Source organism: Ictalurus punctatus, chromosome 23, assembly GCF_001660625.3.
Source record: "Ictalurus punctatus breed USDA103 chromosome 23, Coco_2.0, whole genome shotgun sequence".
Lineage (NCBI taxonomy): Eukaryota > Metazoa > Chordata > Actinopteri > Siluriformes > Ictaluridae > Ictalurus > Ictalurus punctatus.
In genome coordinates, this window is record NC_030438.2 from 2,155,750 (window position 1) to 2,180,383 (window position 24,634).

At 37.2% G+C, this 24,634-nt stretch overlaps 1 protein-coding gene across 1 annotated transcript in view; it reads right to left on the reverse strand.

The window, feature by feature from the left end:
- LOC108256154 (polycystic kidney disease 1 like 1) overlaps window positions 1-24,634 on the reverse strand; it is a 51,261-nt gene that overhangs the window by 11,712 nt on the left and 14,915 nt on the right. The window contains 27 exon segments of the mRNA XM_053674687.1: window positions 615-720; window positions 821-931; window positions 1,244-1,362; window positions 3,280-3,293; window positions 4,987-5,176; window positions 6,662-6,778; window positions 6,885-7,058; window positions 8,432-8,666; window positions 9,043-9,149; window positions 10,026-10,233; window positions 10,314-10,397; window positions 11,457-11,652; window positions 11,759-11,859; window positions 11,975-12,126; window positions 13,489-13,605; window positions 14,175-14,234; window positions 14,972-15,160; window positions 15,633-15,825; window positions 16,473-16,596; window positions 16,982-17,102; window positions 18,208-18,350; window positions 18,500-18,577; window positions 20,104-20,228; window positions 20,303-20,423; window positions 21,708-21,947; window positions 22,549-22,706; window positions 23,451-23,654. Of these exon segments, the coding sequence (XP_053530662.1) occupies window positions 615-720; window positions 821-931; window positions 1,244-1,362; window positions 3,280-3,293; window positions 4,987-5,176; window positions 6,662-6,778; window positions 6,885-7,058; window positions 8,432-8,666; window positions 9,043-9,149; window positions 10,026-10,233; window positions 10,314-10,397; window positions 11,457-11,652; window positions 11,759-11,859; window positions 11,975-12,126; window positions 13,489-13,605; window positions 14,175-14,234; window positions 14,972-15,160; window positions 15,633-15,825; window positions 16,473-16,596; window positions 16,982-17,102; window positions 18,208-18,350; window positions 18,500-18,577; window positions 20,104-20,228; window positions 20,303-20,423; window positions 21,708-21,947; window positions 22,549-22,706; window positions 23,451-23,654 (3,787 nt within the window).

A 24,634-nucleotide genomic window follows, 5' to 3' on the forward strand; every position in this document is an offset into this window, starting at 1 on the left:
AGAACCAACTCTTAAAGATAACTAATTTAGTGAGAAAAATGATTGGTATTCCTACCCGTAATTTATCAGACTGTGTCATTTCATATACGCTCCGGAAGGCACATCTAATTTTTAATGATCCAGACCACCCACTTTATCAGTATTTCATCCCCCTTCCTTCTGGCCACAGGTACAGACTACCCATGTGCAGAAAGGCCAGCTATGGTAGGAGTTATGTTCCTATGGCTATACGAGCGTTAAATACATAGGTAATCAGCCATTGTGATGCCATCTTATGCGCTGCCATTCGTTGTATGATCCTGGTGAGTTTTTTTCCCTTCCTTATCCCCCCTTCCCGCCTCTACGTCTGTGATTGTTTTGATGGTTAATATGTATGGCGTTGTTGTGTTTATGTTTTCTACACACCCACCGTGGAAACAAATTTCCTCTTTGAGGACAAATAAATGATCTATCTAACCATTAAAACCATTACCATTATTGGTCCTTAATGGTGATCGCTAGACATAACGTGCCACCAATAGAAGGCAACAAATTACCAGTACAGACACACAGGGTCAGCAAACAAGGAATATTCAGTCAAATTAAACTAAACCACTATAATTATCAAAGCTTACATTGTCTTCCAACCCACTATGATCATGGGAATAAAGGTACAGCTCATGTGGAAGTGTGTTTGCTGTCCAGTTCCACCAGTCATCAAGCTTCTGGATTGAAGGACTCCTGCATTTTCAACAAAGAATGATGGGTTAAATGTCCTTACCATCGGAATATTCAGTATTCAGTGTATTGATGAATGTGCTTTGAAATAGGTGGCATTTACCCAGTAAAGCGAGATCTGATTGCCTGATTCAGAAGATACTTATCATTAGAGGACTTTCCGTAAGCCACAAAGCCGACTATAAATGAGGCAAACACGTATAACACCAGCTCTCTGCAAAAACAATGAAAAATTGAAAATAAATAAATAAATAAATAAATAAATAAATAAATAATATAACATATACTACACGTCCTCAGGCATGTTGTGTTCCCATATTACTTTAGAGACATCCAATTCCCTTCATCTATTATTACACTCACACCTATACTATGTGAAGGGAATTTTGAGGATTCTTTTTGGGGATTTGTATAAATTCTGAACAGATGTGTCAGTAGGGCAGAATATTGTTAAACAGTGAACACTATATGATGTTTAGGTCAGTATGCTTTATTATTATTTGTTAAGGATAAAGTACATAGGGACCTGATTGTTTTCTGAAGATGTGTCCTCTTTTTAATTTGGCTCCTCACACTTTGAAGCTCAGTGGAAGTAGGTGGACGTGCGAGCCGCAGGTATCTGGCTCTCTGACGGGCTGCCAGCACCTGTCAATCAAAAACACCTCTGAGTGAATGGCATTCATTGACAACCAATGGCATTTAATACAGTCAAGACTTGCCATGGCAAATAATATCCACACATCAAAAGTCTAAGCTGTCATATTATATTAAAGGGAACTTATTTAAAATTATCATGATTATTATTATATTATAATGTCCAGACTTTTTATGTTCAGGTTTCTTGGTACAGGACATTAACGGTATTATAAACAGGAAGCACTTTCTGTGCATCTGGAAGCCTGTATTAATGAAAAGAATGATGGGATTTCTAACAGATGAATGACCCTAGTGGCTTATTAAGCTTTAAGCATATATTACTTTGACAAGAGAATATCCATACTTATTTCCAAAACATTCCCTGAACTTGCACAATTTTTCAGGACTGGAAAAAAAAAAAAAAAAAAGTGTGTTTACATTCAGTCATTTTCAGGCTTGTATTATTTGTAATTATTATGTAAGGAATACAACAAAACAGGGTTTGCTGTTACAGGAAAATAGAATTGATTCATTTCTTAAAACAACTTGTATTTCAGCAATTTGGCGATGATTACAATAATTTATACATTTAAGACTAACGTCATATTTTTTATAGTTAAAAATTCGGTTCCTGTTATCGCTTAAATTGTAGCAGCGATAAACTGTTGCTCCCTCACCGGTATCATGTTTTTCTCTTACTGACTTGCTGACTGTTACAAAGCACTAACACTGGAGACTCCTTCCATAAATGCTACAAAGAGGGCATTAATACAGGATACACCTGAGATTTGTCTTGCGGATGGAACTACTTTCATAGCTGCCATTATAGATAATAAATCAACACCGTCTGACAGATCAGATCAGAGTATTCAACAGTGCTGTGATATATTAAATTATATGACATTGTAATATTAAACATGCACCAAGTTGCCGACACTTCTCATTTTAAGCAGGCCCCTGCTCATATACTTCGAACTTTTAACCACAGACTCTGTAAATAACTTTTTTTATTTAAAAATACATGAAGGTTTAGACATAGTTTTATGGAAGGATCCTAGATGAGACTGGCCTGCATTGTATTAGCGTCATAGCTTCGGTGCAAAACTAAGACTACAGCTGATTAGGTAGACATTTCTCCGGGTGATTTTTTTTCATCAGACACGGTTTCTTTAAAGCATGAGAATGACCTAAAAATACAAAATACCTTTTCAAAATTCATAGCAATCTCCTCTGTGTGAAGATATGAGCTGGATAAAGACTGCTTCTTCACACTGGCTCCATTTTGTCTTCTATTTTTTAGCAGCTCTATGATGGGCTCATCAACAGCTGAGTTTTGGCGAAAATAGCCTTGATTTCCACGTTGCAGGGTTACAAATAATGCAGCAATAAATATCTGAATTAGAACAAAATGTAAACAAAAAAAAACAACCCTGATTAATAATAGCTAGTAAATTGTGAATAATTTTTTTTTACAAGCTGCCATAACTGACAGCTAGATAATACACAGGGTATGGGTCAAAATGACCTATTTTATATTTAAAATTTTTAATATGATATTTCCAATATAAACTTTTCTCGTGCTTGTTTCTGAACAAGCAAAATTATTTTATGTACATGTAATTTTTTTTCATTTGATTAACATGGGTTAAATAAATTAGTTAAAACGATGCCGTTCATAAAGCCGGAACGAAAAGCTCATTGTTGTGGCCATTTCAATCAATATTATCTATATTCAGATATTTTAAAATAAATGTTGAAATTGTACTGCAATGAAAGCTGACACTAATTTCTGTGTCAATTAAACAAAACTGCTAAGTAGTAAATAGAGCTAGAGGGTTAAACAGCTCATAGACTGTATAACTCATAAAAAAAAAGAGATCTAGAGTCATACAGAAGCATGAAAGGGAGAAGATGGGCGCATTTTACCATCGCTGGGTGTGCTGCAAAAGCACAGAAGAGCAGAGAGAAAAATACTGAGTGAATCCACAGGAGACACTTCGTAGAGCTGAATCTGTGAAAGTGTTTATAATAGTCTTTATTATGAAAGGAATATCACAGCATGTTTCATCATAATCTCCGTGCACCACATCTACAGCAAATAGCCATTCCCATGGACCCTAATATTCATATTATTATTTGTCCTGAGGAAAGATTGAGAAACCTGTTTAATCAAAACTCAATTACAAAGTAAGGCTTCTTGAATTTTGGCAGTAGATGTCTTATGAAACGTTTTTTTTTTTTTTTTTGTAGGATGAATTCTATGTATTGAATCAAATGTATTGGTAAATCAAGCTCCTAATCTGTATATTTGGGCCTTTCAGAGACTAACTGCAGGCCTCTCTTAGGGTCTTTTAAGTAACGTGTTACACACATAGTCAGAATAGCATAATATGAACAAGGAAGTGTCTCAGCTTCCTCCTGATCGTATGGTAGGAATACCATAAATCCTCATAAGTATCTGCAGTATTACTGTCCCAGTAATACTGGGCAGGAATACAACCTGGATGGAAACAGTGGTGGAACTGGATTATATATGGGCTGGCTAGAGGGTGGTCAAAGCTACTTCAGGGGGTCCACAGACCATGACAGAAAATTAGTGAGCAACCCTAGTCTGGCATCTAAGGCGTATGAATGAATCCCATGATTGCTGATTAGAGGTGTCCTATGACTGGCAAATTAGCATTCTCAATCCACCTACTGTCATGTTTTTGGGAGGAGCGAGGAAACCCGGACAACCTGTAGGTAACCCACATGGACACCAGGAGAACATGCAGAACTCAGCAAAGATTGTAATCCAAGTTCAAGATCAAACCGGAAACCCCAGAGCTGTGAGACGACAATGCTACCTGATGTGCTTACAGTACTGCCCTTCATTTATTGTTATAGTTTTATATTTGCAAGATATAATTCCTGCGCTATGCCTTCCATTATATGTAGGCTATCAGAAACAATTGCATATACAAACCCTGGAGTATTTCTTTAGAGACTTACTTCAAACCCAGAATTCCAGTAATGATTACACAAGTTATGGACAAGCACAGCCACAGAGTCCATGTCCCACAGTAGCACCAAGCTGGCAGATTTCTGCTTCTTCTACACATGCTGTTCTTTGAGAATCTATTTACTGCAAGCAGATCATTAAAAAAGGTGAACACTTTTTATTAGTAGCCAATCATTATACCACACCTCTGTATTATAAAACTAAATATGCATGTTACTGTACAGTGTTACTCTCCATATGATCTGTGCTGTACCTTAACCAAAATCCTGATGCTCACTGTCCATTTTTATTATGCCTACTGACTGTAATGTTATCTATTTGAATTACTGTAATGCTACTAAAATATTGTTCTTTTTACCCTCATGAAGAATGCAATTATCTATAAATATGCACTAATATATTAATTGAATATGCGTCTCTATCCTCCTGCCATCCCAGCCACACCGCTTCCCTAAACAAATTTTAATAATATTTTCCTTCACCAGTTAAATCCACTGTCCACACATTGTGCATGCTGAAAGTTTATCTGTACCTGTGCTAGCTACAACATTGTGTTGTACTGTGCACCAGTGTATAATGGCAATACATTTAGATCTAATTGAGCATATTTGGTATATCACGAACATACTAACCTGGAAAAGAGCTAGTTTGGAGGTTGAATTGGGTGTTTTTGAAACGGTCACGCTGTAATTTGTCATTGCCATCGGGAATATTTTCTTGGGTAATTTCAATGCAAGAGATGGAGTCCGTGGGCTTCTGCGGTGCTGAGCTTTCTGTCAGTCTGCTGCAGGTCATAGACTCCAAATCACATGCCTTCAAAACCTGTAGAGCAAACAATAATCATTTAAGAGAAAGATACATTTCTTCATTTGTGGTATTTCAGTTAAACAGTGGTTCCCTTTTATTTTGTCGCACCTCACCTCACATTTATTTTTCCACGGTGAAACGTTCAGCTCAGACACACTATCCCTCAGCAGAAATGCATCCCAATCATCTGTGAATTTATTATTAACACCTTACACTGACAGCAACAGCGGAAAGAGAAAAGTGTCTTAAAACTGGATTCGGTGTTTACTCAGATTGTCTTTGTTTTAGCTTAGATTGTGTTATAATTTCTGAAACAATTTGGTGTGAGATATACAGAAAACAGAAGAAATCGGGATGGGGCAAATACTTTTTCACAGCACTGTATGTGAAAGATGTCTTCCTTGATTATACCTTCTACAGAGAAGATGTAAGGCATTCTGACTTTATACTGATCCCCTGAGTGGCTGCCATTTTTGTTTGTCTACAATTGCAGAAGAAAAAGAGGGATGATCACAAGTATTATAATATATAGTAAATGTAGTTAGAACATATCTCATGATAAAAGGACATCTCATCTAATAAATAATAAAATTGATACGACGAAAAATAAGATAAACGCAGGCAAAACGTTCCATGAATGCATTCATTTAGTTAAAGACGCTTCCTCTTACAGTATACAGTATTATAGTTCCTCTTTACTTCCTGTTTGAAAGACATCAAACCGTCAAAAGACAGACCAAGCCTCAAATTGGCCAAGCAGTCTTTGGCCACAGCTTTGCTATGAATCCTAGATCGGGCATGTGTGTGTGTAAATGTCAGAAAGTTCATGTCTAAAGCAGTAAATTGAAGAAAATATAAATTAATAATGAATCGGTTTATTACTGTTAACTTATATAAGTTTACTGGCAAGACAAATGGCATAACTTTCATAAATGTATGTTAAAATGTCAAAATGTTTGATATTGCATGCAGCTATTGAACGTCGCATTTCATATGATTTGGAGTTGTATTTAATATTAGCTAGCTAACAACAGATTCATAACTATACTGATTAAATTGCTAGCTAATAAGTTAGCTTTCTCACTAAAGTGTTGGTAAGCTAGCTAGCATTAACGATAGGTGAAACATTCATCAGCTGCCGATTTGACAGCAAAAAAAAAAACCCTGAAAGACAAATAATTCACTTTAAAAAAAAAAAAAACAGAGAAATGGGAGATTCATGCTTTTAAGTTTTCATTTCTAAACAGTACGTATACATTTGATTTTGAATAGATTTGGCAAGAAATGGGTAATACAGTTGGCTAACGTTTCCAAAAAAAAATAGTAATAGTTTAGTTTGTTCCTAATTTCCTCAGGATGATGTGCTAGTAAGCTAGGTTAGCTAGACAACAGCTATATTTTCTGGGTGTTTCTCGTAATCTTTGTTCATAACATTTATTAACATTCATTCAACAGCGATGCATCATTTTAATTGGAAGATATGAACAAATTCTTTCTGACCTTGCTGATACGGAAGAGGAAGGACACAAGAGAGCCTAAAGGCAGCAGAGTAAGTCCACACAGTCCTGTCCACACTGAACGTAGTGAAACACCGATCAGGCCCGATTCCAACCAGCACTGACATCATGAAAACACAGAGTAAAGTCAATATGGAATAAAGCTTGATCTTAAAAACAGGAATTCTGCATCATTTCACTGGGAGCAGTTTTGTATAAGTGTTTACCTGGTCTTCTTGAATGTATATGAGTATGGAGTTAGCACACATGTAAGCCTGCAGCAGCAGGAGACATACACTCAGGCGCTGAGTGTGTGAATGCGTGCTGTAAGATGGCCGACTGTACACAGACAGCCATGGGTGGAAGTCCTCTAAGCAATCAGTGAGATTCAGATGCAGCAGCTAGGCAGAATGATACACTTGTTATAGACATAAAGTAATTGCAATATTGCTGAAGCAAGAGTGTGGACATATTGAATATTGGCACAGGTTTTCTTTTAGAATCGCCCATCCATCTTGCTCTCAACCTTGACCACTTTCCCAGTCCCTACGGATATAAAGCATCCACACAAAATTATGCTGCTGCCACCACCTCATTTCTCTGGGGATGGTTCTCAGAGTAATGAGCAGTGCTGTGTTTCTACCAAACGTATTGTTTTGTGAGAAGGCCAAAAAGTCTTTGCTCCAGTTTTGCTCTCATCACATAAACCTTCCATATGCCATCCCAATGGGATTTAATTTTGCCTTTTAATATCTTCACTCCTTCCCTTCTTGGATGGTGCCCTGCTTACCCGGTCACTGAGGTCTGGTGAATGGCCTTCTATAGGCAGATTCGAGGTTGTGTCACATTCTTTCCATTTTCAATAATGCAATTTAATCGTTCTCTGAGAGATAACGAATGCAGAAGCCTTCCAGCAACAGGTGTATTTATACTGTCGTCAGGTAACTCTTTCATTTTACTCACACGGACTCCATTCAACTAATTATGTGGTTGCACAGGAACTAATTTAGGGGTTTCACACATATGGGGGCAATCACAACTTTTACCTTATTGCTTGATTGATTTTAACGCACTTCGATATTGTGGGCTATTTTATATAAATGTATTACACAATATGCCAGTCATGTACAGTTTTGTAAAAAAGTATTTGCTCCAATCCTGATTTCTTCTGTTTTTGTGAATATCTCATGCTAAATTGTTTCAGAAATTGAAACAAAATCTAAGATAAAACAAAAGCAACCTGGGTAAACACAAAATACAGCTTTTAAATGTTATTGATTGAAGCAAAAAAAAAAAAAAAAAAAAATCCAATAGCAACTGGGCCTGTGTGAAAATGTATTTGGCCTCGTAGTTACTAATTCCCCAAATCTATGAAACTGCATTCATATCGGGGTTCAGCTGGACTAGACGCAACCAGGCCTCATTACTGCAAACCCTGTTCACTCAAATTAATACGTAAATAGAACTTTTTCAAACAGCGTGAAGTTGTTTAAAAGCTCTTATCCAGTAACATATTATTCCAAAAAATGAAAGAAATTCTAGAAATGACGAGGAAGAAGGTGATTGAAATACATCAGTCTGGGAAGGGTTACAACGCTATTTCAAAGGCTCTGGGACTCCAGAGAACCACAGCGAGAGCCGTGATCTCCAAATGGAAAAACTCGGCACAGTAGTGAACCTTCCCAGAAGTGGTCAACCTTCCGAGATTCCTCCAAGTGCACAGAAACTACTCATCCAGGAAGTCACAAAAGAGACAAGGACAGCATCAAATAGTAAGGCATATGTAAGGCACCTCTCTGAATGTGAGCTGTCGGTCTAAAGCAAGCAGCTTTCGCTCCACTCGTCCATCTCCTTCATCTACTGCCAACCAGCACTGCGCCAGAAAGGTCCAACTTGATCCATCTACTATATCCTTCACCGTCACATGATTCAGGAACCAACTGGGAGAAACACCTCCTCCATCATGCCACACATGCACCTGCCATATTTGGCCCAGACTCTGAGCTGAGCTGAAAAATCACACAGTATAAGCTTTCTGAATTTAATGAGCACACTGCTAAATAAAGATTATTCTGTATGTGTAATTATCAAATAAATTTGTTTTTGTGGTTTCTGACACTGTATGATGCACTATTATCTATATCATTTCAAAGAATGTGATTTAATGTGAATGTGTGAGGATTTGAACTTTGCATAGTGCTAAACTGCTTCTGTTACTTGCTAGCCACAGTGCAGATAAAGCAAACACACACCAAACATGTCTTAGCTAACTGACTTAGTTAAATTTGGGATTATATCGTGTATATTGTGAAAATATTGTGTACATTATATTGTAGGCTGAAATATTGGCATACTTTTACATTAAAAATGCTGCTTTGCTGTTACCTCAAAATAAACGTTGTCCTGGAATTGCGGGTGAAGAGTGTGTGGTCAGGACTGCTCAGCTCTCTTGTCTGAGATACTCGTTTCTCACCATACAGAACTAAATGGACCTGACATCAGAAAAAAAAATAGGAATAAAATACTATCTATAGACATATCAACATAAACCCTAGAATATTATAGCGTATTTATCTGTGCACGTGTGTAACTTTGTCAATAGCGTCACGTATCTCATAATACTCATATCACGCCTTCATTGGAATAGTGGAGAGTTTACAAAGAATTGTCAGTTTTATCAGTTATGCCAACAAAAACAAATCTAAGTTGATACTTACTGTTCATGAATACATTACTTATAATTAAGAGTGAAACTCTGAAATAGGAACTAGTTCAGCAACTGTTTTTAAAAAAACAGTTATGAAATCATATATGATAAATGTTATACTTTGGTTTGTTCTTCTCGTATTTTGTATTTAAAACACTTTGAGAAAGCATATTATACCTGCCTGAGAAATGTTTATGTAAATTGAAACTGAAGTATAGAAGTATATACTGTATATTTGCACTCAACATGTGCTGCATTTTGCAAAACAGCTACAAGACCATATACATTTTTAATTAAAGCCGGTCGCAGACTGTGAGCGCGTGTACGCAGAAGAAGGCAGTTAGCGCTTTCCTCCGAGTGTTGCCCCGTGACGCACATCAGCAGCGGCTCAAAAAGATGCTGTTGACTGCCTTCAGGTGTCTTGGAGGAAGCACAAGTTAGACTTTACTCCCCCCAGTTGGTAGCTGTCGTATGATAGGGGAGATCTGGCTGATGGAATCGGCCATTGGAATGACCAAATTGGGAGAAATTTATTAAAATAGCAATTGAAAAACTGTATTAGTTTTTGACTTTTACTTGCAAACCTTTGGACCTGACTGTATTTTGACACTATGCTGAATATATTCCATTTTCATAGGCGTACACAAGCCTTGGTTAGTACCTTTGCTGTCATTCTGGCCCTTGATCTCAAGCCTGTGTTGATAGTAACAGCATAGAGGAACTGGTCTGAAGGATTGTTGTCTGGCAGGAGGAATATCCCCAAATTCTTTTCCACCTGAACATCAGCACGATTACAAAACACCAACAGCACAGCGTAGAGAGCCACTAATACCACTATTACAATACACACCATCGGGTTGGCACGGACACTGAAAAAGACACCACAATTCAAATCAGGACCACACAATGAAGGACAGTAATGTAATAAATAAAAGCATGTAAACATTACCTTATGTACTCAGTGATGTCTGAAACACTGTGAATGCTTTGGATTGTCTGATGTGCAACAGTGAATGATGACAGCTGGGTGTAACTGAAAGATTATAAGGCCAAACACACAGGTAAACACAGCTGTGGCAGATGTCTCCATTTAAAGTGAATTTCAAGTGAGGGAGAATACAATAAAAGCAAAGAGCTTTTGAAAGAGTTGGGTAAAGTAAGGTACAGTAGTTACAGTAGAAGGAGAGATCACACACCAGTTGTTAGTTACAAACCTGCTGGTAATTTTGGAATAATCCTTTTGTTTACCCCAATTTTTCTCAATATCCCATGAACTGTTCCCTACTCACTTGCTAGTTCTCCCTTATCACATGGAAGCTACCAACCAGGGTGGGTAAAGGCTTGAGCATGAAGCCAGCCAATGCATCTTTTCAAACTGCTGCTCTTGCTATGTCAACATACATGAGCTCACTGACATCCACAACTGGTTAGATTCCCTCTGACTTACAGGGCATTATCTAATACCATCTAATCCCTTCCCACCCAGAGAACATGTCTAATTCTGCTCTCCTGGACTCTCCAAGTAGTGGAATAATCAGTATTCAAACTCGCAAAATATCAGAAAACTTGATTCTTTAACCATTATATTTCAAAATATTTTAAGTCAGGAGTATGACAAATTCACCATGATGTGCATACAGCCCAAAACAACAGTGATCAGTACATCAGGGTATCTGTTACATCTTCCAGTTTCCAAAGAAAATAATCAAAAACCATGTAAGTATATTGATACCACCCAATTTTTTGCCCAACTTTTCTTCTTACTAGTTAATTCTCCCTTATCACAGAACCATGGAGGGTGAGGCCAAACAAGTGCTTCCTCTGTGAAACATAAAGCTACTGTATCTATTAACACTGCTGTTCATGCAACAGAATAACTAAGTGTTATAATGTCATAAAATATATCAACCAATCAGTTTCCAATATGGAGATATAGACCATGTGGCACTATTTTACCAGGAAAAAAGACAGGGCATCTATGGTTGACATGTTCTAATTTGTCATACCAATATACACACCCATAGCTAAATCTGTACATGAATATTTAAATAACACTAAGAAAAGTTTCCTGCGATATAGTATAGTACCAGACCTGCAGTTGACTTTGGTTGCGGTGAAACTCTCGAGCACGGAACATCCATCAGATCTCCAGTCTTTCACACCATCCCAAACTAAACATTCAGTGGAATCAACACTCAGTGTGTAGTCCACTTCATCTGCAATGCATTTATTTCTAGCACTTTTATCATAGTCAGCATTGAGGAGCATCAGATATGCAATCCCAGCATCTGCAATCCAAGTGAAACAAGAAAATATTCAGTATATAATCAATGACATTCTACGTGTACATTCATAAATTCTGTACTTTACATGTGTTCCATAAAATCTAGAAACCTTTCTGAGATGAAGGTGGCAGAAAGATCTGAGCCACCTGTCCTTTCCAATTATAGACCTTGCGTACATTGTACAAAGAAGGTGTTGGTCTTTGGTGCATTCTGTGACAGAAAGGAAAGGAAATGTTATACAAAAAAAAAAAGTTTATATATTAAAAGTGGAAATACATTTAATATATAATGGGGGGGGGGGGGGGGGGGGGGGGGTTCCCTCAACCTGAAGAGCAGCAGGATGGGGAAAGCACATCTTGATGGCCTTCTGAACTCCACTCTAATCTGCACAGCCTTCTTCAGGAGCTCAGCTGTGATGTTGAACTGATGTGTATTCACTTCAGAGTGTGAGAGTGTGAACTCTATACCGGTGCTCTTCTTGAATGGACATTATAAGATTTCAGTGATCAACAAAAAACTCTCATGCAAACTTCACAGAAACCCCAATATAGCACTAAACCCAACACTCCCTCTGGAATAGCTCAGCAAAAAGATAAACATGCAAATAATGGAAACAGTATCCCCCTTACACCCATGTAGTCAATCAGTCAAGGTTGCTTCTCCATGAAGTTAATACTGGTATGAATTACAGGAAGTCTATTCATTCGGTAATTCATTTATTATCAGCAACCCATTTATCCTGTTCAGGGTCACGGTGAATGGTGAACGCTGGACATGAGGTAAAAATACACCCTGGATGGCATGGCAGTCCCATGCCACAGGGACCATGCACACACATTCACCTACTCATTCACACCTAGGACAATTTAGAATACCCAATCAATATACTGTCGTGTTTTTCAGAGGTAGGAGGAAACTAGAGAACCAAGAGGAAACGTAAATATGAGGAGAACATGAAAAATTCCACAGAGATGGAAACTGGAACTCAGGATTGAACCAGGGACCAAGCTGTGAGGCAACAATGCTAGCCACTGTAGCTACTGCCCACTGGAAGTCTATCTCAAGACTCCTCATAAATACTGGTCCAAAGTTTCATATACTTGCTTCACATGACATTGTTAAATAAATGACGTTTAATAGCAGGATGGGCTTCCAGCTTACCGCTACAATTCTGCCCTTAATCTGTGGGAGGTGGGGCCAAGGGGGGCAGGATGAAAATAAACTCAAACAAACTTGAACAAAGTGATTCTGGTTGTCCAAGATTGAGAGTAATCCTCATAACATTACAGTGTTCAGTGCACATTGTTTATAGATTACAGTAAGTCATCCCTGCTGAAAAGTCCAGCTTGGTTTGATCCACGACCGGCTGACAAAACAGGCCAAAGTGGTCAAGCTGGTGGACCATCGTTGCTAGCTCATAGGTTATTTTGCAGTTTCCTTATAGTACGACTAAACCGATCAATAAACATTTAAGCTTTCTTAATTTCTTTATTGTTGTGGTCTACCAGTTTAACCAGCTCAGCTTGTGTCTCGGCAGCTGGTAGCTGATCAGACTGAGCTAGAATTTTCAGCATCCTAAACCATATCTGCTCGTCAGTGTGACATTAACAAACTGTGTATATCACAAGGCAGATTTTTACAGGAAAGATTTTGGGTGAGACCAAATATCAAATATTGGACGTCAAGCATTCTCAGGGTTCCACTATATTTGTGGAAAGGGGAACACTGTGGAATTTGTGAAAGGTTACAATACAAGCTGGAACACATGAATTCTTAGAAGTCTTGAGACCATGTTAGCTTTTGTCAGTGTCAGTGAAATAAAAGAACTTAAAAGAGTACATTTCTCTCTTCTCGCTTCTGGAACTCAATTATAAGTGGAGTGGACAAGTGCCTCATTTTGATTTCTCTTCTGGTGCTGCAGTTGAAGAGTTTCATGTCAGCAACATGTGCATTCACCTGGAAAATACATCATACATCATGTCAATTTTCAAAATTGGAGACTACTTAATGTTGCACTGTTGAAATTATGCCATTATAAAAGTACAAATAATTGAAAAACAGAATAGTTCCTTCTTCGGAGTTGATGTAAGAATTACAATGTACAAGCCTTTTATTATGTCACTACTGTATATTCATTAGTGAAGCAGAAAAATCAAAAGCTGTTCACCAGATTTTAACTGGACCCTGCCATGTAGTAAACACAAGAAGCTGATGCTATTAAACTATTTAAATAATGGGATATAAATTCAATCCTTAACCTATAGAAGCACAAAAGTCATTCATGCTGCCAAAAATGAATCCTGAAATGTACATTGTTTTCAATGTTAAAATCTGAGTTTCACCTGAAGTGGAGTCCTGGCCCAGTGATACGGATTCTGCCTATAGGATATGATTAGACCGATGAAGCAGGATTTTTCATCATAATCTCTGCTTGTGTGTTTAATCACTGGAATATCAGGAATGTAAAATGTGGTCAAACCAACATTTTTTCTTGTGATTGGGAAATCAAAATTCTGCCATGCTACCAGTTTTGTGAATGTGACATTCACGGTGAACTGAGGTTCTCTGCTGGACAGCAGATATGTCTAGAAAAAAAAGAAAAAGATTTTAAGACATTAAATATAATAACACAGATGGTATGACTTTTACCTGAACCTCAAGAGGTCACAGGTAGAATTCATAGATTGTACAGGACCTTTCTTTGGACTTTTCCTATGGATATTCAGGAAAATCTTTGAATATATTTAGAAAACACAATTATCTGTAAATCTAACTATATATTTGGTGATTGCACTTTTGTGTGACTAAAAGTTTATTACTGCCTCTTTTACCAAAAATCGCAATTGCATGCTATATGCACTATGACTTTCAATATCTTATTTAAAAGGTCCATTGTGCCTACCATTGAAAAATACAACTGTCCTATTACTTGCCATGAAAAGAGTAAAGGTCCACAAGCCAAAAACATATCTCACCCAGGTCTGCACCAGATTCTGTTCAAGCCTCAAGCTTGGTATAACTCAACCTACCATCCCGTGAGATACAGGAAAGACATTCATCAAGACTCTTCTCTGTCCCGGTAACAAACAAGCGGAACGAACTTCCCCATGCTTCGTCTTCATTAAGCACTTCATTGAACATGAAGAAAACCTTGACTCGTGTGGGGTTTTCTCATTGCAGTAATTTGTCTCTAACCCAGATACAAGCATGATGATACGTGATGTCTGATGGAGACTACAACGCATTTCAAGGTGTACTGGGTGAGGAGGTCTGACGAACGCTAATGTAAGTCACGTGGATGTTCTAATAATGTTTGACTTACCAACACTGAGTCTGTAGTGATGTGAAGAACATCAAGTGTTAACCTGGGAGAAGGAATCTGAGCTTCCAGAATATAAGAAAGGATGCGTATGAGAGCTTTCAATACCAACACATCCAATATGTTGGACTCGCGAAGGGGGGATAGATTTTGAATATATTTTGTCACCAGTACTGCACTGTCAAATGTCACCTGCAAAGGGGTGTTATACATGAAACTTTATAAACATTGCTAATCTTTAGTACAAAAAAAACACCTTTGAAAAGATTTTACCCACTTGTTTGGAAACTTTCATAAGATCTACAAGAGTGTGAAGGATATCAAACAGCACTTCCTGTGAGACACAAAACTATAATTGAATGCAGTGCAGCTGCCACAAATACAGGTTATTGGCTATCATTTGTTTAATTTTTGTCATTTTCATTTATTGTTACTGTTTTAGACAAAGAAGGGAAAAAACCTGAAATACAGCACACAAATGTTATTGGTTTCCATTAGTGACATGCAGAAAATGTACCACAAAAGCAAAACGTTCACTGCATTGCTCTCACATTGCTTGATCTCTTGATCAGTAGAAGATTGCTTTTTAAGAATTAAAATACTCGCGTCAGACGTTAGCGTTATCCACCATTAAAAGCAATCAGTGGCATAGATAGGCTAATACCTGGTTTGTGGCATCCAGCTGACAAATTGCTGAAATGAGAGTGGCTCGTGTTTGTGTCTGTAGTTTCACACAAGATTCTGGATCCAAACTCAAGCGGTTCAATGTGGCAGTCATGAGAAATATGTAATTAATAATATCTTGGGGGTTCTTCAACTGTATCAGGGTGGTTAGATTACTCAGCCCATACACAAACCTGGACAGAAAAAAATAAAGTAATTGTTAGACAAAGAATTTTTTTTTTTTTTTTTTTATCTGAATCTTAGAGGTCTTGGTGTGTACAGTAATAATAGTAGGATCAGGAGACTGTACTTGCAGTCTAATATGTAATAATATTTAAAACACTTCTCATCACTTCATTACTATCACAGAAATGTGTCTATAATGTGTGTACTCTGGGAAATTCAGCAAGTTGTTCACTATTAAAACCGAGACATTGTGGTAGAAGCACTAAGTAAAGGATTGTGGAAAACTAAGTGTGTAAATGTCTCTTTTATTTCTCTTCTTCTTTTTTTTTTTAGTCTCTCCTAGTTCTCCTGTTTCTGTGTCCCTATCCTTCTAGTTTTCTAGTTTTACCAAGTTAACCTGGATTTTCCATTTGCCTACATTTGGATTAATCACTCTGGATTTTCCGCATCCGATGCTGTTCTGCCAATTTGACAGTGCTTCAAAGATTCATGGATTTAAAAAAAAAAAATCAAAATTTACAACTACAACTGATGGAGCTTCTACAATAAGTGTATAAACGTCTCTGAAGATCTTAACACAACCAGTCACCTTGACTTACTACTACTATTAGGTGCACCAATATATCTGAATGGACTGATGGGTGAAAAAACATACAGTTCCTGATCTGGATTGGAGACAGACACTGAATTTCTCTTAAAGCTCGGCCAGACTTTGACATTCACAGGACATGGCTTGGTAGATGCTCCGAATCTGTTCCCAATTGTAATGTAGATGGTGACTGTGGAAGACAAAATGTAAGCCAGTGTTGAGAGACTGAGCACCTTAAACAATCATAGCAGATAGCTATAAAAAATTAAATTCAACTTCGTGTCATTATGCATACTGTAGCATTATGCGTGTCGTATAGAAAGTAGTTTGCTGAGACAGCAGTTGTAGATCGACATTTAACATTAAACATAAATATGTCATTTAACATTAATAACATTAAACATCATTAAATCCAAAACCCATAAATGACAGACATATCAATACGTATGAGGGTTATATATGTAATAAAGTACCAGTGTAACTGTGTAACAACAACAACAACAAAAAAAAAACAGCACAGTTTCTGTGAGCATGAGTTGTTTAAAAGTTTTTTTTTTTTAATGCTTTAAAGCTACCTTTGTGATCATCATATGGATCTCCAGATGGAAGATAAAAATAGTGCTGGTAATCCCTGCCCCTATAGAGGAGTTTTTTTGTCGAGTTTCCCACACTAAAGCTATATTCATACACGAGATCCTGTGAAGAGAACAACAAACACATCGTATAACTTATGTATTTATTTATTTATTTTAATTCAAGCATTCCTTGAAATTACGGGTGTGGCAGTACTGATGGTCTAACTTTCCATCAGTATAATGAAATAACATTATGCTGTACCGATATTAATATAAAAGATTGTCATAATATCATAATCCATGTATGTTCAAGTGTAGCTTATCTCTTGAAATACACAATAAGACTTCTATAATACTTTTTTTGGTGTACTGGCGCTAAAATGTGATTAACTAGTTTTGCATTGTGGACACCACATGGGTGAGGGGGGAAAGTACTATTGTATGGACAAACGTATCAGGTGAAAACATAAAAATCTGTGAGATGACACTGTGATGTCACATAGGAAAAATACATGGATTTAGAGCCTATATCCTGGCAACTATGAGTAGCCATTCCACCTACTGACATGTTTTGAGAGGTGGGAGAAAACCAGAGAACCTGGGGAAACCCAACGCATACAAGAGGACAACATGTGACTCCACACAGACAATAACCCAATCTCAGTATGTAACCAGGGACCCTGAAGCTATGAGGAGACAAAACTGCTGCACCACCATGCCACCCAGGAAAATATACTCTATGCAAAGCTTAGATACAGTTATGTATTTAAAATGTATGAGAAATGTACCAGAAGCACACATCAAGATGTATTAAGTATTTGCTATTAATTAATTACATTACATTACATCATGGACACTGTGGGTCTGAAGCCTATCCTGGTAACACTGGGTGCAAGTCAGGATAATTCACCCTGGATGCAAAGGCAGTTCATTACTGTGCAATTTTTGCATCTACACGCTGACACAGTCATTCACAGCTAGGGGCAATTTCGTGTAGCCAGTCTGCATGTTCTTGGAAAGTGGTAAGTAACCAGAGGAAACCCTAGCAAACACAGGGAGAACATTCGAAACACCCGAGCTCAGGCTCAAACCAGAAACCTGGAGATCAAGTCAGTTTATTTGCAAAGTATGTTAATGAAATGCATTTGTGTCATTAAAAATGTCCTTTCTGGTTCAAATGTTAAATGGTAAAGATGTAAGTGATGATACCCAACATATTTACAGACCTCTTTTCCTGAAGTGCAGAAGATGCTGAAGTGTGTATGGACCTCAAAACCTGAGCTAGGCTGCACATGGCACACCATTCCCTCAGGAACAGGGTGTGTGGAGAAGAACAGCTGGGTCTTTCCCTGCAGAACCTCCTCAGAACCTGTCATCAGAAATGAGGAGACATCTTTCAAAACTCAAACCTCATCCTCTAACAGGCTGTAGATCCAGGATTCAAGGTATTGTCAATTAGAATATATATATATATTTTTTTTATGTCATGAACACCACAGTTAGTGGAGATGAACTTACTTGCAGAGACCTCCAGCATGTAAAGATTTTTCGGCTTTAGCATCACGGGTTTAAACGTGATAACAGATGAGGTTATTCCTGAAACATTCAAACCACACAAAATAAACTGAAGTCTCCAGTTTAGCACTGATTCAGTTTCTGGAAAAGATCCAAGCCTGAAATGTGAAGTCATGTGGAAATTCCAATAAATCTAATTATAAAATCTGGTTCTAATGTAGTCCTGCCTCATGAGGTAACTGACAACATATGGTCTTTGTGGTTATGTGGATTGATTACTTTATTATTCCTGCTATTGTGCAATACTATTTATTTGTGTATGTATGTATTTATTTATTTATTTTACAAATTAGCTTCCTTTAACACTTAGGATAGTATTATGCACAGTTTGCAAGCTAGATGTTGCACTTCTACATAATAGCACTTACTTCAAGCTTCTTTAGCTAGCACTTTTCTTTTTCTTTTTTTTGCGGTGATAACCAAATGTTAATAATTAGGAATGTACCACAGTATTTGGTGCTACAGTGTTGCAGTGTAGCACTCAGACATTGGATCAATCTTATCCTTAGTTCCTATAAGCAGTACATACGAAATGTAAGTACATAGTATCTAATTAGAATACCAAGTATATAGCAGCACCTAATGTACATATCTGGAAATTTCATTATCAATAACTACGTACTTTCAGGTGAATTTTATTAACAGTGTACACTTTTCAGTTTTATATATATATATATATATATATATATATATATATATATATATATATATATATATATATATACTGTACATACCATTAAGTACTACTCTTTCTACTAAAACTAATGTAGTAACATTTCTTACATACGTCACTATATACTTATTCAACTTGCGATATTTGCACCAAGTTATAACTACATTGTTGCCCATTATATTCTCAGTGATTGTTGCTAGTTGGCGCCAAGTACTGATGTTTAAACCTGGACATCCTTTAAATTCCAATAAGCAAATATGTACAAAAAAGGTACTTGTAATTCCTTTACAGAAAAGTCAGATTAACTTCATTCAACTAGCATGTGTATACTTAAATTTAGAAATAGGTTTTACACTCTTCAGAGTCTTCAGTTTGTAGTGGAATTTTCCACTATTTTTATACATGATATGTACACACGATCGTTTCTTTTCACGTTTCGCATGGTTTTATTACCAGATGTGATAACTCACGTGAATCATTCTTTTTCATATACGATCACATATTGTTCACATGATGTCATGTGTTTATTTGAATTCGCATGTGCTATATCAGGGTGAAATGTACCTTCACATGTTTTTCGTGTATCACGAGTTAATTGTATGTGCTTTTTTTTTTTTTTCCATAAATGTTGCTTTACCAAGCTAACCTACTGAATATTAAGTATTCCTGCTCATTGTATTGTGAAACAGTAACCCGAATGTCCAAATGTTTCCAAGACAAATAAATCACAGGGCTGCCACCAGGGCCACTGTTAAGCTTCGTGCGAGACCCTTGACCATCAATTACTCAATGCTTGAATTTGATTCTGCCTAGATGAAAGTGTGTACCAAATAAATAAATGTAAATGAAAGTATGACAAAGTGTGAAAAACCACCAGTTGAGGTGAGAGACTCAAAGAGTGCAGGCTGGATGAGCTCTCTGTGAAGATCCAGCAGGGTTTTCTCAGACACCACATGGCCAAGGTTGACAGGTCCTACCAGGTTGTCACCCTCATACTCTCTTGAATGAGAAATCATTTCATCTAAATGGTGGGGTCCTAAATACACCACACAATATATTATTGATAGTCATACATTTCTATTGCTATTATTAACGCGTGTGAATGTCAAAAGGAGAGTGCATGTCTACCAGTTGGACGGCCTAGTGAAACTCCTGAGTCTGCTTCCTCTATTCCAGAATAAAAGTCCTCATAGTCTGTAGGGAATACAGAATGATAAGAGTAATTTCATACTCAATTATAAGATATGTAAAATTTTGATCCAACTTATATTCATGATTAATGATTTTAAACCATTTCATTTCATTTCATGACTGACATCCTGCACTACAATACAAGCATTATGCACAAAGCACCTACACTCTTATAGGTGCTTTGAGTGTCTCTCAGGGGGAACCTTTAAAGGTTTTATGTGGAACCCTACAAGAGAGTTCTTCCCTATCCAGTAACCCTTAAAACCCTTAACCAACTCTTTTTTTTTTTTTTTTTTTTTTAAGTGTGCAGTCATTGAATATTCTCACTGCAAGCAACCTGCAAGCACTAGACATTCACATGAGAGGACAAAGCAGGATTTGTCAGTGATTAAAAAATAATAAATAACCATTGTTTCCAAACAGTAGCATTATCTTCTAATAATCTTTTTTCTTTCTGCATTTGCAAAAGGCAGCTTGCAAAAAAAAATAATAATAAAAAAAAATAAATAAATCAAACAGCCCATCTTTAGTAGCCGTAGCTAGTATGCTGTTTTTTTTCTTCTTCACTTTTTAGATGAGTCACCAGGAGGGGGTTTACCAACCAGAATATCGTGATATAGAAAAGCCTGGATCACCACTTTAAGGCGCAAATATAGATGCATTTTCTATTATTTTCTTTAAGTACGTGTAAAACCAAATACGTTTGACCTTTTGTCACATCCACCCAGGACATTTACAGTGTCACGCCTCCAGGGGGCACCCTTCACCAAATCTGTTAAATTCACATTATTTCCTGTTCACAAACTATATAAAGGACATGGGTTGCCATTGTCACTGCAAAGCTTTGCCGTTTGTTTGCATTTGAGCATGTCGTGAGCCGTTGTTCTTTATTTGCCTTCTTGTGTAGACCCTCGCCTCGCCTTGTTTTCTTGACAACCCTTTGGATTTGCACTCTGGGGTTCTGGAAATACTGTGCTTTGGATTGTTTATTTACACTGAGTTTTGGACTGTAGACTTTCTCGTTAATAAAACTTGGAATTGAATCTCATAATGTCTTTGGGCGCTGTCGGTTACATGTTTAGTCTAGCAGTATTTGTAATTCATATTACTTCATATAGGTATGTTTATATGACAATTGGGCACTATTTCCAAATTCATTCTTATTGGCATCTCTGAATTAAATATTGCTTTGACATGTAATCATGACTGAAGGTGGCCACAAGGGGAATAATTTATACATATTTTCATAAGATCTCTGTTGCACTTTATATCTGTACAGCCTCATACCTGATGCACTGTCTATCTCAGACAGCAGGTCTAAAAATGATGGATTCTGGTTCTCCACTGAATGCCCCTGTCTGGGCCAGCTGACAACACTGTCATGTGTGATCTTAATTTCATTGCCTCTGGATGTTTCTATTTGATTTAGGATGGATGGAGACGCAGAAGTGGCAGGCTGTTGAAAGAAACGTGTGTCCTCCTCCAGTTTGGAAGGTAAGCTTATGTCCAGACTGCCACAGAAACGTACTGAAGGAGAGGAAAAATTAAAAGAGAAACCAATATACAGTCCCCTCTGAAAGTATTGGAACAGCGAGGCCAATTTTATTGTTTTCGCTATACACCGAAGACTTCCTCGAAGAGCTCAAAATATGAATATGAGATGATAGATCAGAATTACAGCTTTCATTTCCTCATATGCCCAGGTGTGCCCTGTTAAATTGATCATTTAAAGCATTCATAGCTCTGAATGTCTACTCTTGGTTTGAGCCCTAGGTTTCACCTGCGCATACTGCATTTGTTGTTAAAATGGATAAACCAATATGAAGGCCAGAGAGCTGTCTATGGAGAAAAGCAAGCCATGTTGAAGCTGAGAAAAGAGCGAAAATCTTCAGAGCCATTGCAAAAGCATTGGATTCAAGCAAATTCAACAATTTGGAACGTACTGAAAAAGAAAGAAGCCACTGGTATACTAACATCTAAATATCGACCAGGTCGGCCAAGGATAACAACCTGCATCTCAAACCCAAAGGCTTTAGCGAAAACAAAAGAATTGACCTCGCTATTCCAATACTTTCAGAGGGGACTGTAAGTGCAATGCAGTTACACCAAAAATTTCAAATATTCTTACCCTCTGGTATACGTTTGCTAGATGCATTTACTAAATACAGCTTCCAGGAGTAGGTAACATTAACAGAACAGTTTTCACATGCAGCTGTGACAGACAACTTCTCGTTCCAGTTGACCGAATTTCCTCTGCACTCTTTGCATGATACATGAATGATGTTGCTGAAAAATTTGAAGTCATAGCAAGTTTTTTTATATACTTTGAACAAACAATAAATATAATATGCATAGTATACAGTCCTGTCTTCTCAGTAGATTAGATTTGTTTAGGAATTGCTTCAGTTTCATTCATTTCTATAATGAATTATGTCAATGACATTATATCATGTTCGCTTGCCCTGAAATATTCTCCACACCTTCTGTACTTGCACTGCCATGTCTATTGTACTTCATATAGTCTGCATGTAATTTTATTTCTCTGCTCTGTCCAGATTTGGCTCTAGCCTTTTGGGGGCCATAAGCCAAGCTATTTGAATCAGTTACACTCTTTATTTTCCTACACGAACGACATACGTAACTGTCTTGAACCCCTGGTGATTGTGCAACCCTAAGTTCTTATATTGCTTATTAGTTAGATTAAAAATAAATAAATAAATAAATAAATAAATAAAGTACATTTTGGTATTAAGCTTGGCAATCATCTAAATATTTAACTTTTCAAGATAAGATTAACCCCTTAAACTCTCAGGTCCCATCAGTCAGTGCAGACAGATATTCCAGACAAATCAGCAACTGTATAAAGCAGTTTCTGGCTGTGTATTGGCACGGTCTATATACGTATGCTGTATGTCCTGTGCTTGACTTATAAAAACATTTTACTATACCGTTCACCTTTGAACAGTGTACATGTGCAATAGCATGCTGAATTAAACAGAGATGAAATGTTTATGTTTAATGCATGTGCACCTGGTCGGTTTGGATCTCACGGTGATGAACATCTCGGAAGAAGAGGACCGATTTCCACTCTGTACAGTAAGCGTCAACTTGAACAGATCACAGTTAGAATTCAGTGCGCTTGCAGGAAATATCAGCAATGCAGAGGAAGCAGGAACATGCTTGGAGAAACAGGAGGTCTTGGCCGTGTTTACCGGCCTGCATTTCCAACTGTAACTTTGAGGAGAACAATAAATGATATGACACAATAAATGATAAACAACTAGATTTCTTTTTGTATTTTCTTGTTAATTTTTTTTTTTTAATTATTATTATTTGTAGAAGAAATCTATATAATAGCATTTACTTTAAAAGTAAAAAAAAGTAAATAAATAAATAAATAAATGATGCCATTTTTGGTTTCCAAAATAAATTTTTGACCAATGGGTCTTTAACTTTGTTTAGTGGTGCCACAGAGAAAAACCAAACATAAATGGCACCATTTTTGTGGTGGGGAAATGATTACTGAGTGAATTGGGGGGGGGGGGGGGGGGGGGGGGGGTTGGTGGCCAAGGCTCACCTACGACCCTGTGTAGAATAAGCGGTATGGAAAATGGATGGGGGAAGTGTATTGTGGCAATAATAAAATTGGTTCTTTAGGGAACCTCTATGGTATCTCTCTAAAGAAGCTTTTGTAGCATCTTTATTTTTAAGAGTGTAAATGGGCTCTGAAAACTGAACATAAAAACAACCAAAAATATTTATAGTTTGGTAGCACCCTTTTTCATCAAACCATCGCATATATTTCATGACTAATGAATTTATTGGTCAATTTATTTTTCAGATATTTTTTAGACATGGCTTTTTTTTCCCCCTTAAAAATCTTGTAAAAAGTTTGCATGACAGGAGAGTTTGCATATTAAAATTTCTTTCAAATATGGCTAGTTTACTTTAAAACACATCATCTTCCAATAATTGGAGTGTCGGTGAACAGCAAAAATATTTCAGTGGAAGTCAGTGGATTAGGATTTTTGATTTGAGAGCTGAAATTAACACCACCTACATGACAAGGAACTAGAATAAGTTATGATAAGCGGACCTCTTTACTACACACATCCATTTGGCCATGCATTTTCCAAACTGCTTATCCTACACAGGACCACAGAGGAGCCTGAAACCTATCCCTGGGAACTCAGTGCACAAGCGGGAAGCACTCT